We start from the raw sequence: 17560 nt of genomic DNA, 5'->3' as shown, positions 1-17560 counted from the left end.
TCCTCAAACCACTGATACTTGGGCACACAGGACTGAGGGTAGGGGGAGGGTGCGGGCAGGGCAGGGGGGTACATGTACTCACAGCATGTACTCTGGGATTCCAAAAGGGTTACATTTTCCAGGTGGCCTTTCCTTCAAAGGGCTTCCCTGGTAGCTCAGATGGTAAAGAATCTGCCTGCAATGTGGGAGACATGGGTTCAATTCCTGAGCTGAGAAACCTGGGTTTGATTCCCTGAGCCTGAAGAAGGGAATAGCTACCTACTCCAGTATTCTGGCTTGGAAAACTCCATGGAAAGAGGACCCTGGCAGGCTACAGTCCATGGGGTCGCAAAGAGTCGGACATGACTAAGCAACTTTCACTTCACTTCCCCTCAAAAGCCAAAGAGTTGTCTCTCTTTACTAAGACGAGATGGGTATTGCAAAGCAAATGGTGCATTCAGGGGTAGGGTCAGCCCTCTTCCCTGTCCATGAGGTCTGGGTCCTGGACATGAGTCCTAGGGTCTGGCTCATCTTAGCTCTGCTTCTGACTAGTTGATGGCTCAGCCCTTTCTGGGCCTTCGTTTTCGTGTCTGTACGGGCTGAGGAGCCTTCAGGCTGGAGGTCCTTGCTGACCGCCAGCATTCTCATCCCGTGTGCCTTCCCTTTCTTCCTTCCTCCTCTCACGCCTACCTTTTCCTCCTGCTGTCACGCCCTCCTCCTCCCCCACAGACACCTGCCCTCTTAGGAGGGCCTGGGGCATGCCGGAAAGGAACAGCATGGAGTGAAGGGAAGGAAGCTTGGAGGCTGCTGGGCCCCATCCTGCTGCTAACTTGCCATGCAGCTTTGAGTAGTCACTGCCCTCTCTGTTTCCCCCATGTCTACAGTGAAGAAGCTTCTAGGGTACTGGGAGGTTCCAGGAGATAAGGATTGTACCTGTGGTTTTTGAAAGGTGTGAAGTGCAGTACCAGGTTGAACTCTGACCAGGGTATGAAGCCAGCTAGGAGGATCTGGAAACTAAGGTTCATCTTCCTGGCCGAAGTTCTTCCTTATCATGAGATGGAACATGACTCAATACCATTTACATCCATTCTCCTGTGAACTTCACACATCTCTGTGAAAAGGAGTTAAGATCCCCATTCATCAGATTGGAAAACTGAATCCCAGAGAAGGGAAAAGATTTGCCCAAGGCCACCCTGTGAGCTGCTAGCATAGCTGGGGCTTGAACCCAGGTCTCTGGACCCATGGTGTGGGCTCTTTAATCATCTACCTCTCTTCCTTGACCTTCCTCCCACCCCACTTCCCAGTCTTCCTCCCCTGGAGCACTTTGCCAGAACCAGAACATGGCCTACAGCCTGTCCTCCCGTTGTGCCTCCCACAGGATTTTGACTTGCTGCTTATCTTTCTTGCGGATGAGAATGACAACCACCCCCTCTTTACTGAGAGCACCTACCTGGCGGAGGTGATGGAGAACTCTCCTGCTGGTAGGTGCTGGGCCCGCCTGGGAACCCCTGCTGCTACCAGGCACCCCCTGAGCTCAGATGCCGAGGACTTCCTGTGCCTGCTCGGGGCCCAGCTGAGGCCTGGCTGAACACAGAGCTGGCAAGTGCAGAAGGGTGTGGTGGGAGAAGGGAGTGTCGCTCTGAAGGGCTGGAGGACAAGGGCTGCCAGGCTCCTAGAGGCCACCAAGGAGGCCACAGGTCTGGTTGGAGGCAGTCATTGGTCCCCAAGACTGAGAAGAGCCCCCACTTGCCCTCCTCGAGGGGCATTTAGCCATAAAGCTACCCAGGAGGGGAGTAAGCCCACTCTTCGTGCTCCCCCAACTCCAGGAGCATAGGGCCTCCTGGAGGCTTCTGAGAGCTCAGGGAGCATCTGAAATCAGAAGGGGGGCCAGGCCCCTCACAGATCGGTGTGGCTCTCCCCCCACACACGTGCTCTGTGTCTCCTCTTCACTGCCTCCCCGAGGACATCCTCTCACTCCCTCTCCAGCCTCCCTAGCCCCCAGAGCTTGGAGTCTTAAGTTGGGAAGAGGTGAGCTGGGATACTCCCTGTCTCTGGCTGGCTGTCTCCCCTGTAGGGATATGAATCTTAAACCTACCTGTGTATATGCTCACACGTGCCAGTGCACGCCCACGTGAGGCATATGTGCAGCTTACACGTGTGCAGAGATACACAGGGGTGCCTGCACGATGCACTCCATGTGCGGATATAACCGCCTGCGGAGGCAGAATGCACAGCCAGGGGCCTCCCAGGCCTGCGAGCGTTAGAGAGTGAGTGCTCATGGCTGTGTAAACACAGAGTCCGGGGCACACATGTGGGTTCCTAGCCTTGAATGGTCAGGCAGCTGTTGGGAGCATTGTGTACACACATGCGTGGGCACACTGGGCTGGGGTGCATACCTAGACAGGGCCCCCACACGGGGAGGGGACGTCAGGGAGCCCCCAGACCCTCCCGCGGTGGCCAGCCTCAAAGGCTGCTGGGAAGGCCGGCGTGCTCCGGGCGGGCCGGCGGGGCTTGCTCACCGCTGTTGTGTTTTCTCCCCAGCAGGGCTTTGAGGCCGCTCCCCAAGCATCTGCGTCAGTCTGCCAAGGCTGCCGCAGCCCGGCCCAGGGCCCCCCAACCTGTCCGCCTCACCTCCCCTCCTCTCATCCATTGTCAGCCATGGCTCACCAGGGCGGGGCGGGGGAGGGGTGGGCGGGGGCTCAAGTTGGCCCTGCAGTGACCCCTCTCCCCCGGCCTAGGGACCTCCCTGACGGTGCTCAACGGGCCCATCCTGGCCCTGGATGCAGACCTGGATGTCTATGCTGTGGTGACCTACCAGCTGCTGGGCGCCCAGAGCGGGCTCTTTGATATTGACAACAGCACCGGTGAGGCCTCTGCACGCGCCCCCAGCTCTCCAGCCCAGCTCCAAGGCTTCCTTCTTCCAGTCCCCACCACTAGAGCTAGAGTCTCCTTTCTCAGTGCTGGGTCCAGGCTCTCCAGAGGGACCCCGTTCCTCACAGCCCCCATCTTACAGCTGGATTAGGCCACCCAGGGGCCAGCGAGGAAGAACCAGAAAGAGGCTTGGGGTCAACAGAAGTGACCTGCAGACGCATAAACTCAGCCTCAGTAAAGAGCCCCCAAAACCCACTCCCTCTTCTCTCCTCCCCCGCCTGGAGGGTGGGGCCCCTAGTCTTCCAGAGGAAGCAAACCATCCTCAAGCCAGACTCAAAACTCCTGTGTTGCGTCAGTCTGGGCCTGGCCAGTGTGGTGGCAGGGGGCAAGGAGGGATGTGCTGGCGCCTCTCTCAGCAGAGCTGCTCAGCCCTCCAGCCTGAGGCTCATCTCAGGCAGAGCTCTGGAGAATTGCCAAGGACACCTGGGGAGGGGGCCTCCCTAAACATTGGTCGTTGAACCTTGGCGGAAGAAAGTCATTGTGGAGAACTCTTTAATCTCTGTTGCCATCACACCTTACCTTTTTCTGTCCACCCCCCCACCCCGGGTTGGTTCTTGCTCGGTTTCCCCACCACATCCCTTATCCTTTGTGTCTCCCTGGCCGGTGGTGCTGGGTACCAGGTGTGGTGACAGTGAGGTCAGGTATCGTCATTGACCGGGAGGCCTTCTCACCCCCCGTCCTGGAGCTGCTGCTGCTGGCTGAGGACATTGGGCTGCTCAATGGCACCGCTGACCTGCTCGTCACCATCCTGGACGACAATGACAACTGGCCCACCTTTAGCCCTGCCGCTGTCACCGTCCACCTGCTGGAGAACTGCCCACCAGGTAGGCAGGGGTCAGGCCCCAGTCCTCAGCCCCCAGACGGGAGCTGGTCGTGTGTGGGGATTGGAGCCTCACAGTTTGGAGGCAGAAGTCACCTCCAGTGGGGAGAAGGATGGGCAGCAGGGTGGGCAGAGAGGGTGTCAGGAGACCCAAGTCCCCCTCCCTTCTTTTCTCAGACCTACAGTGTCTTGTGTACAAAACAAGATTATTAAGATATGTTCCCTCCATGTTCCTGTATGGAAAGACTGATTGTTTCAAAGTCAAAACAGGATTAACATGATTTCCATCAAAATCAAATATGATTTGGGAGACAAGTTTGATTCTAAAGAACATTTTGAAAAATAAGTATAATATAGCTAGATTTGTCTTACCAGGTTTTACAACATATTACCAGTATTTAAAACCGCATGATAAGAACACAGGACTCTGAGACAAAGTAGCCCAGCAACAGTGATGGGTAGATTAAGAAATGTAACACTATGTCATATAGGAAACGATGAAACCGGTAGTGAAAACTGTTTAGTGTGCAAAACATTAGTTCATATTTAGTGTAGACTCTCATCCCATATCAGACACCAGAAAGAAACCCAAAGACACCCTAAAGAAAATACAAAAGAGTATAAAACATGAAAAAATAAGAGAAGACACTTCAGGTGAATATTTATCTGCTTTAAAGATAAGGTTCTAAGCATTTAAGAAGCAGAAGAACATAAAAAAGGGAAAAATATTAAGTTCTGGTACGTATGAACCATTTCAACTTCTTTACAGCATATAACCAGTATCAAAAGGTGAACTAAAAACTGAGAACAAAAGATATTTATCACAAGTTATTATAATTATATAATTTGTATAAATTGACCAAAAATGGGCAAAGGACAAAAACTGACACTTTGCAGAAGAGAAGATTCAACTAATCATTGAATTATTTAAAAATTGTTCAGTCTCAAATCATCAAAATAAATAGGACAAAATCAAAATAAATAAGCAAAATAAAATAGGACACCATTTTCCTAGAAAATTGCAGATGAAAAAATGCATAAAAGATGGATGCTTATTTGCAAAATAGAATTAGACTCACAGACTTTGAAAACAAATTTATGGTTACCAAAAGAAGCTGGGGGTGGAGGGATAACTTAGGAGCTTTGGATTAACAGATACACACACGAATATGTATAAAACAGATAACAAGGACCTACTGTATAGCACTGGGAACTATATTTAATATTCCTGCAATAACCTATAATATAAAAGAATATAGATTACATATATATAACTGAATCACTTTGCTGTACATCTGAAACTAGTACAACATTTAAATCAACTATACTTCAATTAAAAATAAATAAATTTAAAAATAAATATATAACAAAATAACAAAGATAGGTGCTAGCAAGGCTATTGTGGGAAGAGGCCCTTGTGACCCCCAAGGAAAGTATCTCAGTGTAATGTTTTTATATAAAAGGTAACTGTTCAGCTGCTCCCCATTCCCACCCCCACAGGGTTCTCAGTCCTTCAGATCACAGCCACAGATGAGGACAGTGGCCTCAATGGGGAGCTGATCTACCGAATAGAAGCTGGGGCTCAGGACCGCTTCATCCTCCACCCAGTCACCGGCATCATCCGCGTCGGCAATGCCACCATCGACAGGGAGGAGCAGGAATCGTATAGGCTAACAGTAGTGGCCACCGACCGGGGCACCGTCCCTCTCTCGGGCACAGCCATCATCACCGTCCTTATTGATGACATCAATGACTCCCGCCCCGAGTTCCTCAACCCCATCCAGACAGTGAGCGTGCTGGAGTCAGCTGAGCCAGGCACTATCATTGCCAACGTCACCGCCATTGACCGTGACCTCAATCCTAAGCTGGAGTACCACATCATCGGCATCGTGGCCAAGGATGACACTGACCGCCTGGTGCCTGACCAGGAGGACGCCTTTGCCGTGAATATCAACACAGGTACAAAGGCCTGCTCCCTCCGGCTCTCCTCTGGACTCCCTGCCCAGTCTGCTGGCTCTCTGCTTTCTCCCTTACCCTCCTCCTTGCTGCTCCCCTCCTCTGCTCCTCCCTACCCGTCAGCTGCTCCTTCGTCCTCTCTTCTCCCTCCTACTGACACCATGGCCTTCCCTCTCTTTGCTATCTCTCCCCTGGCTCTTTCCCTTTCTCCCTTCTCTTCTTCTTTCCCCCTGGACCAGCTCCCTAATTATCTTACTCTACCAGTATTGTATGAGTGTGCGCATCTCACCACACTCGTGATAGCATTAAATATTATAGGAAAATTGCATTTTCGAATACGCATTTCTTTAATAACTGAGTAGCTGAACACTTTCTTCATATGTATCCAGGCCATTTAACTTCTTTCTAAGTTTCACACACACACACACATATATATAGGTACACACACATATGTATTTCTATGTTATATGTGTGTGTATGTATACCCTTAATGATTTTTTTTACACTATCACAAAACAAAGGGGAACTGTGGCTTGTCTATTACAATTTTTGCAGCTTATAACTTTGACTTTAATTTCATTATTTTTCTAAAAGTTCAGCATTTTTGCCTCTGAGGGGAGTTAAGGAGGAGACATAGGACTAACTTACATGTATACTCCTTGGATGGCCCAGAGAAGTGACAGAAAAACTAACATGGCTATCACAAAATGCTAAAAATCATTGTTATTCAGAGAAATGCATAGTAAGACAGCAGTGACATATTGGTTTTCCATATGTGATCAGCAGACATTAGGGTGCTTGACAGTATTGAGTACTGGTGACAATGTGGGAACATCATACACTACTGTAGGAATTTTGACTAATTTCATATCTAGACAGCAGTCCAGCAATACCCAATGACCCAGCAATTCTGCTCCTGGACATATGTCCTGAGGAAGCTCTCAGGTTGATAATGAGACTATTTGAGGATGTTTACTGCAGTGTTATTGGTGACAGGAGCTTGGAGGCAACCAAGGCATCCATCCCTGGGATATTGGAGAGTAAACTGTGGTGGGTGCACATCATGGGATACCAGGCAGCTTAGAAGCAATAGATTAGGCTCACACAGAGAAACATGAGGTGGAGGGCGGGGAACCATAAAATCAAGTACTTAGTGAAAATGATAAGAAACAGAATGGGTTATATACATATATATAAACTCACATCCCATTACATAAATATAAAATACATATACAAAAACAATACATGATTTGCAGGAACACTTTCAATAAATATGCTTTAATACACTGCCCAAGGGGAGGAGAGACGGGGAGAGGAATGTGAGAACAGAAGGGAAAAGATAACATATATGAAACAAGAGTGATGCCAGTGACCAGCATGTGCAAACAACTAAAGAGTATGATTAACTCAATATGCCTCTGAGGCCCAAAGGAAAAAAGAAGACAGGAAAACCATGAGCCACTAGGAGGAATTAGATGACTTAGTCCTGAGTCAGGTTAGCCAAATTCCCACTGCAGTGGTTTCTCAGGACCATGGATAGCTGCCCCGTGCCCCCACCCAGCTATATGCATACTGTTGCCTCTACCATTTTTTCCTGTTCTCTCTCCAGCTGACTCTCTTCTCTCTGTTTTCCTTTCCAGCGTCTTCTCTGCCCTTCTTTCTCATGCTTTCTTCCTCCCTTGCTCACCTCTCCCCTTGCTAGAGCCTCAGCCCGCTGGGTGCTCCTCTCCTACTAGGCTCCCCCTTGCTCCCCTAGCTCCCTGCCCCTCTGCCTCTTCCCATCCACCCCATCCTTCCCAAACCTCCTGCCCTGGTCAGCGCTGAGCCCTTCAGTCCCCCATGCCCTACTCTGCTCTATCCCCTCTGCACCCTGAACTAACTGGTGTTAACCCTCTTCTCTCTTCCTCATGGCTGGCAGGCCCACAGGTTTGAGCTCTGTTTCTCTGTCACTTCTCACCTCATCTCTTCTCTGCTTCACCCCATCGCCTTCCTCCATACCCACCGCACCCCCACCACCCTTCCCATCCCGTGGGACCTGGGCCAAGGCCGTGGCCCAGCCTTTGCAGACTGAATGCAGCCACCCTCTCCCCATCCTCGCTCCCCAGCCTCGGGGACGGGGAGCGAGAGTAGGAAGAGGAGGAGGAGGAGGAGGCAGCGGCCCAGGGTAAGTGACTGCCCCACCGTGGGGGACCCGCGGAGGACAGGAGTTCAGCAGGGGGAGTCTGCCAAGGGGGAAGGGAGTCCCAGACACCCCAGTGCCTGAGAGGGAGCTGGGAGAGAGAGGAGGTTTCACCCTAGGATGAGGCCAATGGGAGGAAGAGCCACCAGGCCCTCACACTGGCAGGAAGAAGAGAGGTCCCAACAGAGCCAGGCCTGAGATTGGCAAAACTCAGTCTGTCCAGGTCAAGCCCAAACTTCTGGAGGGCTCCTCTGTGAATCAGGAGCAGGCTAGGGCTTGGGGGCAGAGGGTAGGAGGGAAGGAAACAGCTCTTTGTTGTACAGCTCCTTTCTCAGGCGGCCATGCCCTGCCCCCCGACCCCGTTATCATGACAAGGGGGTGGGCCTTACTTCCAACAGTGCCACTGCTGTCCCTTCCAGGGACCCCCATCAGGGATTTTCAATGCATTGCCCTTCCTTTATGCTTGATCTCCCTAGAACACAAGTGTTTTTTAAGTTATAAAATACATATAAAAGTTACCATCATAACCATTTTTAACTGTAAGTTCATTGGTTCAGTATATTCATGTCGTTGTGGAATACAGGGTGCTTTTTTTTTTTTTTTCCTTTTTTGGCCATGCAGTGTGGCTTGTGGGCTCTTAGTTCCCAAACCAGGGATCAAACCCAGGCCCTTGGCAGTGAACGCATGGAGTCCTAACCACTGGACCACCAGGAAATTCCAACAAGCATTTTTTTAAACAAGCAATTCCATAGCACTTTCTATATGCCAAGCCCCGTTCTAAGCCCTTTACAAATATATTAAATTCACTTAATTGTTATAATCTTCCAAATAGCCCTCTGTGGTAGGCACAGTAATTGTCCTCATTTCACAAATGAGGACACAGGTATGCAGAGAGGTTAGATAATTGCCAGGCTGGCGAGCGCTGAGTGAGGGGCAGAGTGACGTGCCCCAGCTTGCAGGTGGCTATGGTCTCATCCAGCCAGAGGAGACCAGCAAGTTCCAGATCCACTGGGGCCCACTGCCCATGGTGGGGGTTGGGAGGGTTGGCCAGGACCCCTGGAATGCCTAGATTTTAAGAGGTTCCCCTGGGGCTGAACCTGACTTGGTCTGGTCTACAGGGTCTGTAATGGTGAAATCCCCTCTGAACCGGGAGCTGGTTGCCACCTATGAGGTCACTCTCTCTGTGATTGACAATGCCAGCGACCTACCAGAGCGCTCCGTCAGTGTGCCAAATGGTAAGGCCTCTCCCACATGGTCCCATAGAGAGGCAGGCCTGGTCCTGGGAGGGAGCAGGGGACTGGCTACAGGGGCTGCCAGCAGTCAGGCTGCATGAGGAGGGGTCGCAGCCGGGGAAAGTGGCAGCTACCGCGAGGCTGGGGTGGCCCTGTGTCCCCACTGTTAGGCAGAGCTCAGCAGTGGCGGATCCAGAACTTGGATCTAAGCCTCGGAGTGGGAAGGAGGCATGGTAGACACTGGAAGGGGACTGAGAAAAGGATGGGTTGATGGAGACTTAGGTCAAAATCCCATTGTCAGAACTGGTAACCAGGGTATAGCTGGGATGTGAGACAGGAACTTCAGATCTGCTAAGAGGCCACATGGTCAGGCCAGAGGCAGCAAAGAGAAAGGCAAGGTGACTTGAAGCCACAGACACCACAGCGGAGAAGAGAAGGGCATGCAGGCTGCCCTCTGTGGCTGGGCACAAGCTGTCCTGCCTGCAGCATGAGCCAGGAGGGGCTGCCAGAGGCACTGAACCTTGCCAAGCAGGGAGCGTGGAGGGGGATTTATGGATGGTGTGGCCTCTGCCATGAGGTGGAGACCGCTGGAGTGGAGGAGATACTGGCTGGGGCTTGGCAGATACTGGCTGCTTATCTTTATAGCCCAGAAGCCCTAGTTTTCAGGAAGGGTGGACCTAGTCACCTGCTACTTGTCCCAGGCTCAGAGAGCAAAGGGCCCAGGCTGGTTATGCAAAGGGAACAACTCAGAGGGAAACAAAAGGTTGAATCATGGAAAAGGGTCTTACAGATCATCCGAGTTCTGTCTCCTGGGACAAGTTAGGAAACAGCAACAGTGATGGCCAGGGCTTCCACCAAGGTTACCAGTCAGTTGGCAGAACCCAAGCCCCTCTCCCTATGGAACAGTGAGCGGCCTGACCAGAGTCCGGGGGCACAGACCACCGCCCGAGGCTAGGGCCGAGCTTCAGGGAGCCCCAGGAGGTCTGCTACGATGCTGCCGTGCTCTCTGGGCTCAGCCGAGACTTAGGAAGGCCTGGCCCAGCCACGCCGGGGCCCCCTCATGCCGCTCTCACCTGCTGCCTCCACTCCAGCCAAGCTGACGGTCAACATCCTGGACGTCAATGACAACACACCCCAGTTCAAGCCCTTCGGGATCACCTACTACACAGAGCGGATCCTGGAGGGGGCCACCCCAGGGACCACACTCATCGCTGTGGCAGCTGTGGATCCCGACAAGGGTCTCAATGGGCTGATCACCTATACCCTGCTGAACCTGACGCCCCCGGGCTATGTCCAGCTGGAAGACTCCTCGGCAGGTAGGTGGGAAGGTCTGCCAGAGGAAGGCTGGGGAATACCTGTCTGTGCCTGCTTAGCCTCCCAGAGGGGCCAGGATCACTTCTCACCCTCCGGTTGAGGTCCCACCATGACCCCGCAGTGGGCAGGGCCAGGTCCGATATGGCTAACATTCTAGTCGCTCCTACATGCCTGATCTAGAAGCATGGATGGGGTGCCTCGCTCTCACTTAGAATGGAAGCCCCCTTCAGCATCTGCTAGAAACCTGGAATAGTCCCTCACCCTCTCTACCACTCAAGCTCCACAATTAGTATCACTCAGGGGACAAGTAGGCCAAGAGAGAAGTGTCCTCGACTTGTTTTTGTACATCCCCCCCACACGCGATTTTTTTAAACTATTCCCTCTTTTTCTTTTTCTGACTGCACTGGGTCCTGGTTGGTGTGCATGGACTTTCTTTAGTCGCAGTGCTAAGGCTTCTCGTTGCAGTGGCTTTCTTTAGAGCACAGGCTCGAAGTATGCCTCAGGAGTTGCGGTGCAAGGCTCAGTTGCTCCACAGCACGTGGAATCTTAGCAGACCCATATCCCCTGTCTTTGGCAGGGATTGAATCCATATCCTCTGCATAGGCAGGTGATTTCTTAACCACTGGACCATCAGGGAAGTCCCTCTCTGCCTTGTGAAAAGCTTTCTCACCCTTCCATTGAGGAGAAGAGCTAGACACCAGTTATTCTCGGCCCTCTGGCCAGCCGCTGGGCAGTGACGCCTAGCCACCCTTCTCCCTCAGTGGACCGTGCCCATCCTCAGAGCCCCAGATCCTTCTCTTCCCACTTCAGAGAGCTTCCACGAGTGAGGGGTGGCCAGGATGGCAGTGAGAGTCTCTGTGTCTTAGGGAAGGTCATTGCCAACCAGACAGTGGACTATGAGGAAGTGCACTGGCTCAACTTCACCGTGAGGGCCTCAGACAATGGGTCCCCACCTCGGTCAGCTGAGATCCCTGTCTACCTGGAGATTGTGGACATCAATGACAACAACCCCATCTTTGACCAGCTGTCCTACCAGGTGGGTAGCCAGACACTGGGTCTGGGACCCATGCCCATTCCTTGGGACCTTTGCGCATCTTCCACTCCCACCCTGCTGGCCTTCAAGTCCTGTGGGGATCACCATCCATGAGTAGCTTGATGCTCTGGGTTGTCTGCATCAGTGAGTTTCTTGGGCAAGGGCAGAAACTCTAGATTAACCACGGCCCATGCTCTCTCTCTGCCCACTGGGCTCCAGGAAGCTGTCTTTGAGGATGTTCCTGTGGGCACAGTCATCCTGACAGTCACTGCTACTGATGCTGACTCAGGCAGCTTCGCCCTCATTGAGTACAGCCTTGTCGATGGTGAGGGCAAGTTTGCCATCAGCCCCACCACAGTAAGTGGGCAATGGAGGGCCTGGGTTTGGGGAATGGGAAATGGGAAGGGCCCAGGGTCATAGGCTGAGAAGCCGCCAGAAGTATTGCAGTCAGCCCTCTGTTTCTGGGTCCTGCCACCTGGACATCTGTAGCCTTAGAGGTCTTCCAGTCAAGTTTGCAAGCACTGTTCTCAGAGTCCCAGACATCCTTAGACTGTGGCCTTTCTGTCCCAGAAGACCTGGAAGGAAGTGGGCAGTCTTTTGGAAGTTGCCCCTTGTGGGACAGAATCTGAGATTTGTCTCCACCAGACTAGAAGACTTGATTCAAGTCCATGAGACTGCTTTTTGAAACTGCCCAAGAGAGGCATAGGAAGCTGTAGACAGTGGGCACAGTAGCTGAGCACCTACTGTATACATGGCCCTATTCTCAGTGCTGGGAGAGGGAAGAAGTGCCCACCACACAGCCCTCATGTTCCCATGAGTCTCGTGGGAATGCAGAAGCTCAAGATTTTGAGTGTCGGCAAACTGATTCAAATGTGCCGTTTCGGTACACAGGAGGGAGGGAGAGAGCCCTGTGGCCTGGGGCTGGCTGGCCAGGCAGAGCCTTCCCCACTTGTGAGGCTGAAGGTGGACTTTCCCTCCCGCTGCCTGCCCACATCCCACTGCGTTCTGCCCTTTCAGCCGGGTTTCTCTCCCTCCTCTCGGTGTGAACAATAAGACGTACTCCCAGCCTGGCACTATGACTGTGAATACTTGGGGGACATTACTAGGTACCTGGCCAGGTAGTGAGCTCCAGCCTGGGCTGTTTACCCCACCTCCAGGTAGACTCTGGAGTAGTGAAGGCAAGGAGAGCCGCTAGAACAAGAGCTCCGCGGGGCCGGGGCTGTTGTCTCTTCAGTGCTGTATCTCCAGAGCCTGGAACAGTGTCGGCACTCACAGATGCTCAATAAATATCTGCCGAACTGATGAAGGACCTGACTCCACCCTCCCCTCCCCCTCCTAGGGTGACATCTACGTGCTGTCCCCTCTGGACCGGGAGAAGAAGGACCACTATATCCTGACTGCATTGGCCAAAGACAACCCTGGGGACGTGGCCAGCAACCGTCGAGAAAATTCGGTACAGGTGAGGGACCTTGGCGTGGACACTAAGGATGTGGTTGTGGAGGTAGCAGGCAAAGCCTTTACAGGATGGGTGCTGCAGGGCAGAAGCGGGGCCGCCTTGGCCCCCGAGAGCTGTGGTGGCAGGAGGGAGACGCAGGAGCTTCGCCGGGGTTCACAGTGGCTGTGGCTCAGGGAGACGGGCGCTCTGCAGGAGAGACTGCTTGTGTCAGAGCCCTACTAAGGCAGCTAAACATACATGCAAGTAAGAGTTAGTTGCTTAGTCATTTCCAGCTCTGTGATCCCATGGATTGTAGCCTGCCAGGCTCCTCTATCCATGGGATTCTCCAGGCAACAATACTGGAGTAGGTTGCCATTTCCTCCTCCAGGGGATCTTCCTGACCCAGGGATCAAACCCAGGTCCCCTGCATTGCAGGCAAATTCTTTACCATCTGAGCCATCAAGGAAGCCCCAACATACCTGGGTGTAAGCCAAGTAAAGCCTGGGGCTCGACATGGCCCAGTGTCTCCATGGTGTCCCATTGAAAGAAACACAGTCCAGCAACCAAACATAATTATAAAGCATTTATATTTATTTAATGTCTCAGAGAACATGAATGAGGGATCGAATTCATAACCCCATTCCCAGTCCAGGTCTAGCGTCCACACGGTTGCTCTGGGGAGGCCAGCATCCCACCTTTGCTCTGTCCCCATTTCAATCCAGAGTCCTTCTCCTCAAGACTCTGCTTTCTTTTCTTTCTGTCTGTTCTTTCTGGCCTTTCCAGTCCTGTCTTTCTGTATTCAGTTCTTCCGCTTCTCAATAGTAACCTAACCATCCAAAGAAAAGTCTCCTGAATGGTTGGGAGGTAAGAAGCTGGGTTGGCAAAGGAAAATTCTCCTTAGCAGGTAGGGGGCAAGGGCTGGGAGTGCTCACACATCCCGTCATTCTTGCCTGTCACATAGGCAGGTGCTGCAGTGGGGAGAACACGTATCCGTAGTCAGGAGTCTAGCTAGCAGCACACTGCATGTAACCTCTCTGAGCCTCTGCTGTCAGCAATGCAGGGAAGGAGCGGCAGGGACGGCCGTGGGGAGGCCTCCCTCCCAGAGGGGCGCCGGGACAAGGAGACGGGAGGTAGAAAAGTGCTCTGTGCACTGAAAGAGGTTGTTGGTGTCAAGGCTATGAAGAGCTCTGATACAGGTGCAGTCAGACAGGGCCACAGCAGCCAGGAGGGGAAAAAAGGCCTCCTGGTGTAGCTAGAGGACCTGCCCTGGGCTGTGGGGTCAGCGGACAGAGCCAAGTCCCAGGCCAGACACAAACACCAGTCAAGAGGGGCCCTCAGGAGTGTAGGCAGCACAGTCCTGCATTAAGGTCCAGAGATCAGAGGCAGATGTATGGGGCCACTGTGGGAAGGGACGAAGGACAGAGTAGAAGATTGGCGGGGAGGGGGTCCCTGCTGCAGGACCCAGACTCCAGACCACCTGCTAACCACAGTGCTAGCTGCTGAGTATTTATTCAGGCCAGGCACTGTGCGTGCACCATCACAGACGAGCCTCACAAGCCCTGAGAGGTGAGATCTTCTTGTCCCCAGCGTACACGTAAGAAAACCAAGGCTCAAGGGATTAAGGACATATTTTGAGGTCAGACTAAACAGTGGGCACTATCCACCCCAGCTTACTCTTGTGTGACCGAGTCACCTGAAGCAGGCCCCACTATGCTCCTGACCTTTGACCACAACCCCCCTCCAGGTGGTGATCCAGGTGCTAGACGTCAATGACTGCCGGCCACAGTTCTCCAAGCTCCAATTCAGCACGAGCGTGTACGAGAATGAGCCAGCAGGCACCTCCGTCATCACCATGATGGCCACCGACCAGGATGAGGGCTCCAATGCAGAGCTGGCCTACTCACTTGAGGGCCCCGGCGTGGGTACGTAGCCTGCTCCCTGCTCCCAGGGTGCTTTAGGGGCTGCGGCCCCAGGCCAGGCAGAAGGTAGGGGGTGGAAGAGGGATGGGAAGGGTAGCAGACCCATGCCCTGCTCTCCTACCCCACCTGCCAGAGGCCTTCCACGTGGACATGGACTCGGGCCTGGTGACCACAAAGCGGCCACTGCAGTCCTACGAGAGTTTCAGCCTGACCGTAGTGGCCACAGACGGCGGGCAGCCCCCGCTCTGGGGCACCACCGTGCTCCTGGTGGAGGTCATCGACGTCAATGACAACCGCCCCACCTTTGTGCGACCACCCAATGGCACTGTCCTCCACATCAGAGAGGTACTGCTGTCCCCAGGGCCCCCTGCCACCTGCAGCCCCTTCCCGGATCCAGCCTGCTTCTATATTCTGCAGTCATTCTGCAGCCTGAGGCTGAAGGGGCCCCCACTGCGAATGCAGGGAAACTGAGGCCAGAGCAGGGAGCCAGCCAGCTCAGTGCCACACAGGGCAGTGCTGAACAGTGGTTAGTAAGAACGGCTGTGCCAGCCAAAGCTCTTGGATCCACATCTGACTCTCTCACTTACCAGCCAGATGACCTTGAGCAAGTGACTTCTCTGAGTGTTTTTTTTCTTCTGCAGAGTGGGACTAATAATAGTAGGTGTCCCATCTCTCGCTCCTAAATGTCTGCCAAGGACAGTCTCCCCACAAGTCACTTCCCCCATACTTGTCTCAAAATAAACACGCAGCCCCTTCTGTCTGTCTGTTGTTCCTGCTGATACCAGTGTTGGAGACAGCCTGGGACCTGAGGATGATCATCAAAATAAGAAACAAGGGGAAGTGGCTGAGCATCTGTTTCCAATTCTTCTTTCATGCCTTGTTCTCAAATGTCTTATAAAGATAGGGAAGGACTCCTGCCCTTCCCCTCCTTCCTCTCAGCACCAAAGCCCAAAATGCTCTTTGAAAGAATACTTGGGGTGTCCCCCACTTGTTCTTTTCTCCCCAGATGAAAATGAGCCAGTGGGCTCAGCATCTCTCCACATCTCCGAATGTTAGTGTCAAGTCCTCGCTGTCACTCTGTTTCACTTGAGGTCCCACAGGATGAATTTCTCCCAGGGCTGAGCTCTAGGAAACACTACACTTTTACCTTGTGATTTGCTGTTTTAACCTGTGTCTACTGCAGTGATACAGCGGCCCTCTATTCTTTGTTCACTAGAGAGCTCAGAGTGGTCAGCCCACCTTGATTGATGTACATGTTAGTGTACACGCCTTCCCTCTCATCCCTGTTTCCATCTTCCTGCCAATCATTTTTTTCTCTACTCTGATTTTTTTAACCCATTCACTCTTACTATAGTTTGTACATTCTTGTCCACTACCTCAAATCTTCTTTACAGAATGAGGCAGCGTATAAATTAATAATAATCTAGTTCTTTGTAACTTCCCTGGTGGCTCAGATGGTAAAGAATCCGCCTGCAATGCAGGAGACCCAGGTTCAATCCCTGGGTGCGGAAGATCCCCTGGAGAAGGAAATGGCAACCCACTCCAGTATTCTTGCCTGGAAAATCCCATGGACTGCAGAGCCTGGTGGGCTACAGTTCATGGACTCACAAAGAGACACAACTGAGCAACTGAGCATAGTTCTTTTCCACACCAAAGGGCCCCTTTTACAAAGTTTTTTTTTTTTTTCCTTCAAGGGGTCCATATCTGAAAGATTCATGTTTCTCGAACAACCAGCATTTGTTAAGTAATTACCTCTGTCATCCCACTTTCAATCTAGAGGTAACTGCCAGTTGGAGTTTCTGATTGTCATGATCAAGGAGATAAACAGTGAAATCATGCTCAGCTGATGCTTTTTTAACTGAAAGCCAAAAACTTGTTCTTTTTCTTATGCCCTTGGCAACCTTTTCATGGGCCAATGTTGATGTCTATTAGGTTTTTTGATAGCTCAGACTTATGGGACTTGGGAGCCTGAGGGCCAGAGAAGAGAAGTGGCATGTCCAGGTCACAGAGTGAATTAGTAACAGCCTTGGACCCAAATGTCCAATCTCTAGCCCCCAAATCACCCTCCCTGCATGCCCTCCCCATTTTCAGGGACCCCATTGGGTGGATGTGTTCTCTGGGGATACCTAGAGCTCCTGTGATTGGGGAAGTAGGCCCAGAAACAGAGGGTGGCTCTGAGGGTCTTCTAAACCTCAGCATGCAGTGGGATGGAGGGATGGGATAGCCCTGGAAGGGTGGTCACCCCAAGAGTCTGGAACATGGTGGATCCAAGGCTGGACTGTCTGTGGGCAGTGGCCTTGGCTGGGGTTAGGGGTGAAGGAACATTCTAGCAGGTGCTCAGACTCCGGGAGAGTCCAGCCAAGCAGACAGGCATTTCCTAGGAATGCTGAAAGGTGGCAAGGACGTTCTGCTCTGGGAGCTGGGATTCTCTCAGGATTCCTCCATCTGTACCCCCTGTAGGAGATCCCACTACGTTCCAACGTGTACGAGGTCTACGCCACGGACAAGGACGAGGGCCTCAACGGGGCCGTGCGCTACAGCTTCCTGAAGACGACAGGCAACCGGGACTGGGAATACTTCACCATCGACCCAATCAGTGGCCTCATCCAGACCGCGCAGCGCCTGGACCGGGAGAAGCAGGCGGTGTACAGCGTAAGGGGGCGGGGCCCAGTGCCGGGGGCGGGGCCGGCCGAGAAAGAGATTTTCTTATGGGCGCAGGACCACTACGTCCCCACCTAGAATGTCTGCGAGGGTAGTGACCT

At 52.6% G+C, this 17560-nt stretch overlaps 1 protein-coding gene across 1 annotated transcript in view; it reads left to right on the top strand.

Moving 5' to 3' along the window:
• The window catches only part of CDH23 (cadherin related 23), a 431691-nt gene that overhangs the window by 405770 nt on the left and 8361 nt on the right, over positions 1-17560 (top strand). Inside the window, exons 44-55 of the mRNA XM_018042178.1 lie at positions 1358-1460; positions 2718-2843; positions 3531-3734; positions 5231-5689; positions 8984-9100; positions 10189-10413; positions 11278-11447; positions 11664-11801; positions 12784-12903; positions 14624-14801; positions 14932-15143; positions 17259-17450. Coding sequence (XP_017897667.1) covers positions 1358-1460; positions 2718-2843; positions 3531-3734; positions 5231-5689; positions 8984-9100; positions 10189-10413; positions 11278-11447; positions 11664-11801; positions 12784-12903; positions 14624-14801; positions 14932-15143; positions 17259-17450 — 2244 coding nt within the window. The remainder of the gene's footprint in view (positions 1-1357; positions 1461-2717; positions 2844-3530; positions 3735-5230; positions 5690-8983; positions 9101-10188; positions 10414-11277; positions 11448-11663; positions 11802-12783; positions 12904-14623; positions 14802-14931; positions 15144-17258; positions 17451-17560) is intronic.

This window comes from Capra hircus, chromosome 28 (assembly GCF_001704415.2).
Source record: "Capra hircus breed San Clemente chromosome 28, ASM170441v1, whole genome shotgun sequence".
In the NCBI taxonomy this organism is placed as follows: Eukaryota; Metazoa; Chordata; class Mammalia; order Artiodactyla; family Bovidae; genus Capra; species Capra hircus.
This window is presented reverse-complemented; position numbering and strand designations above follow the sequence as displayed.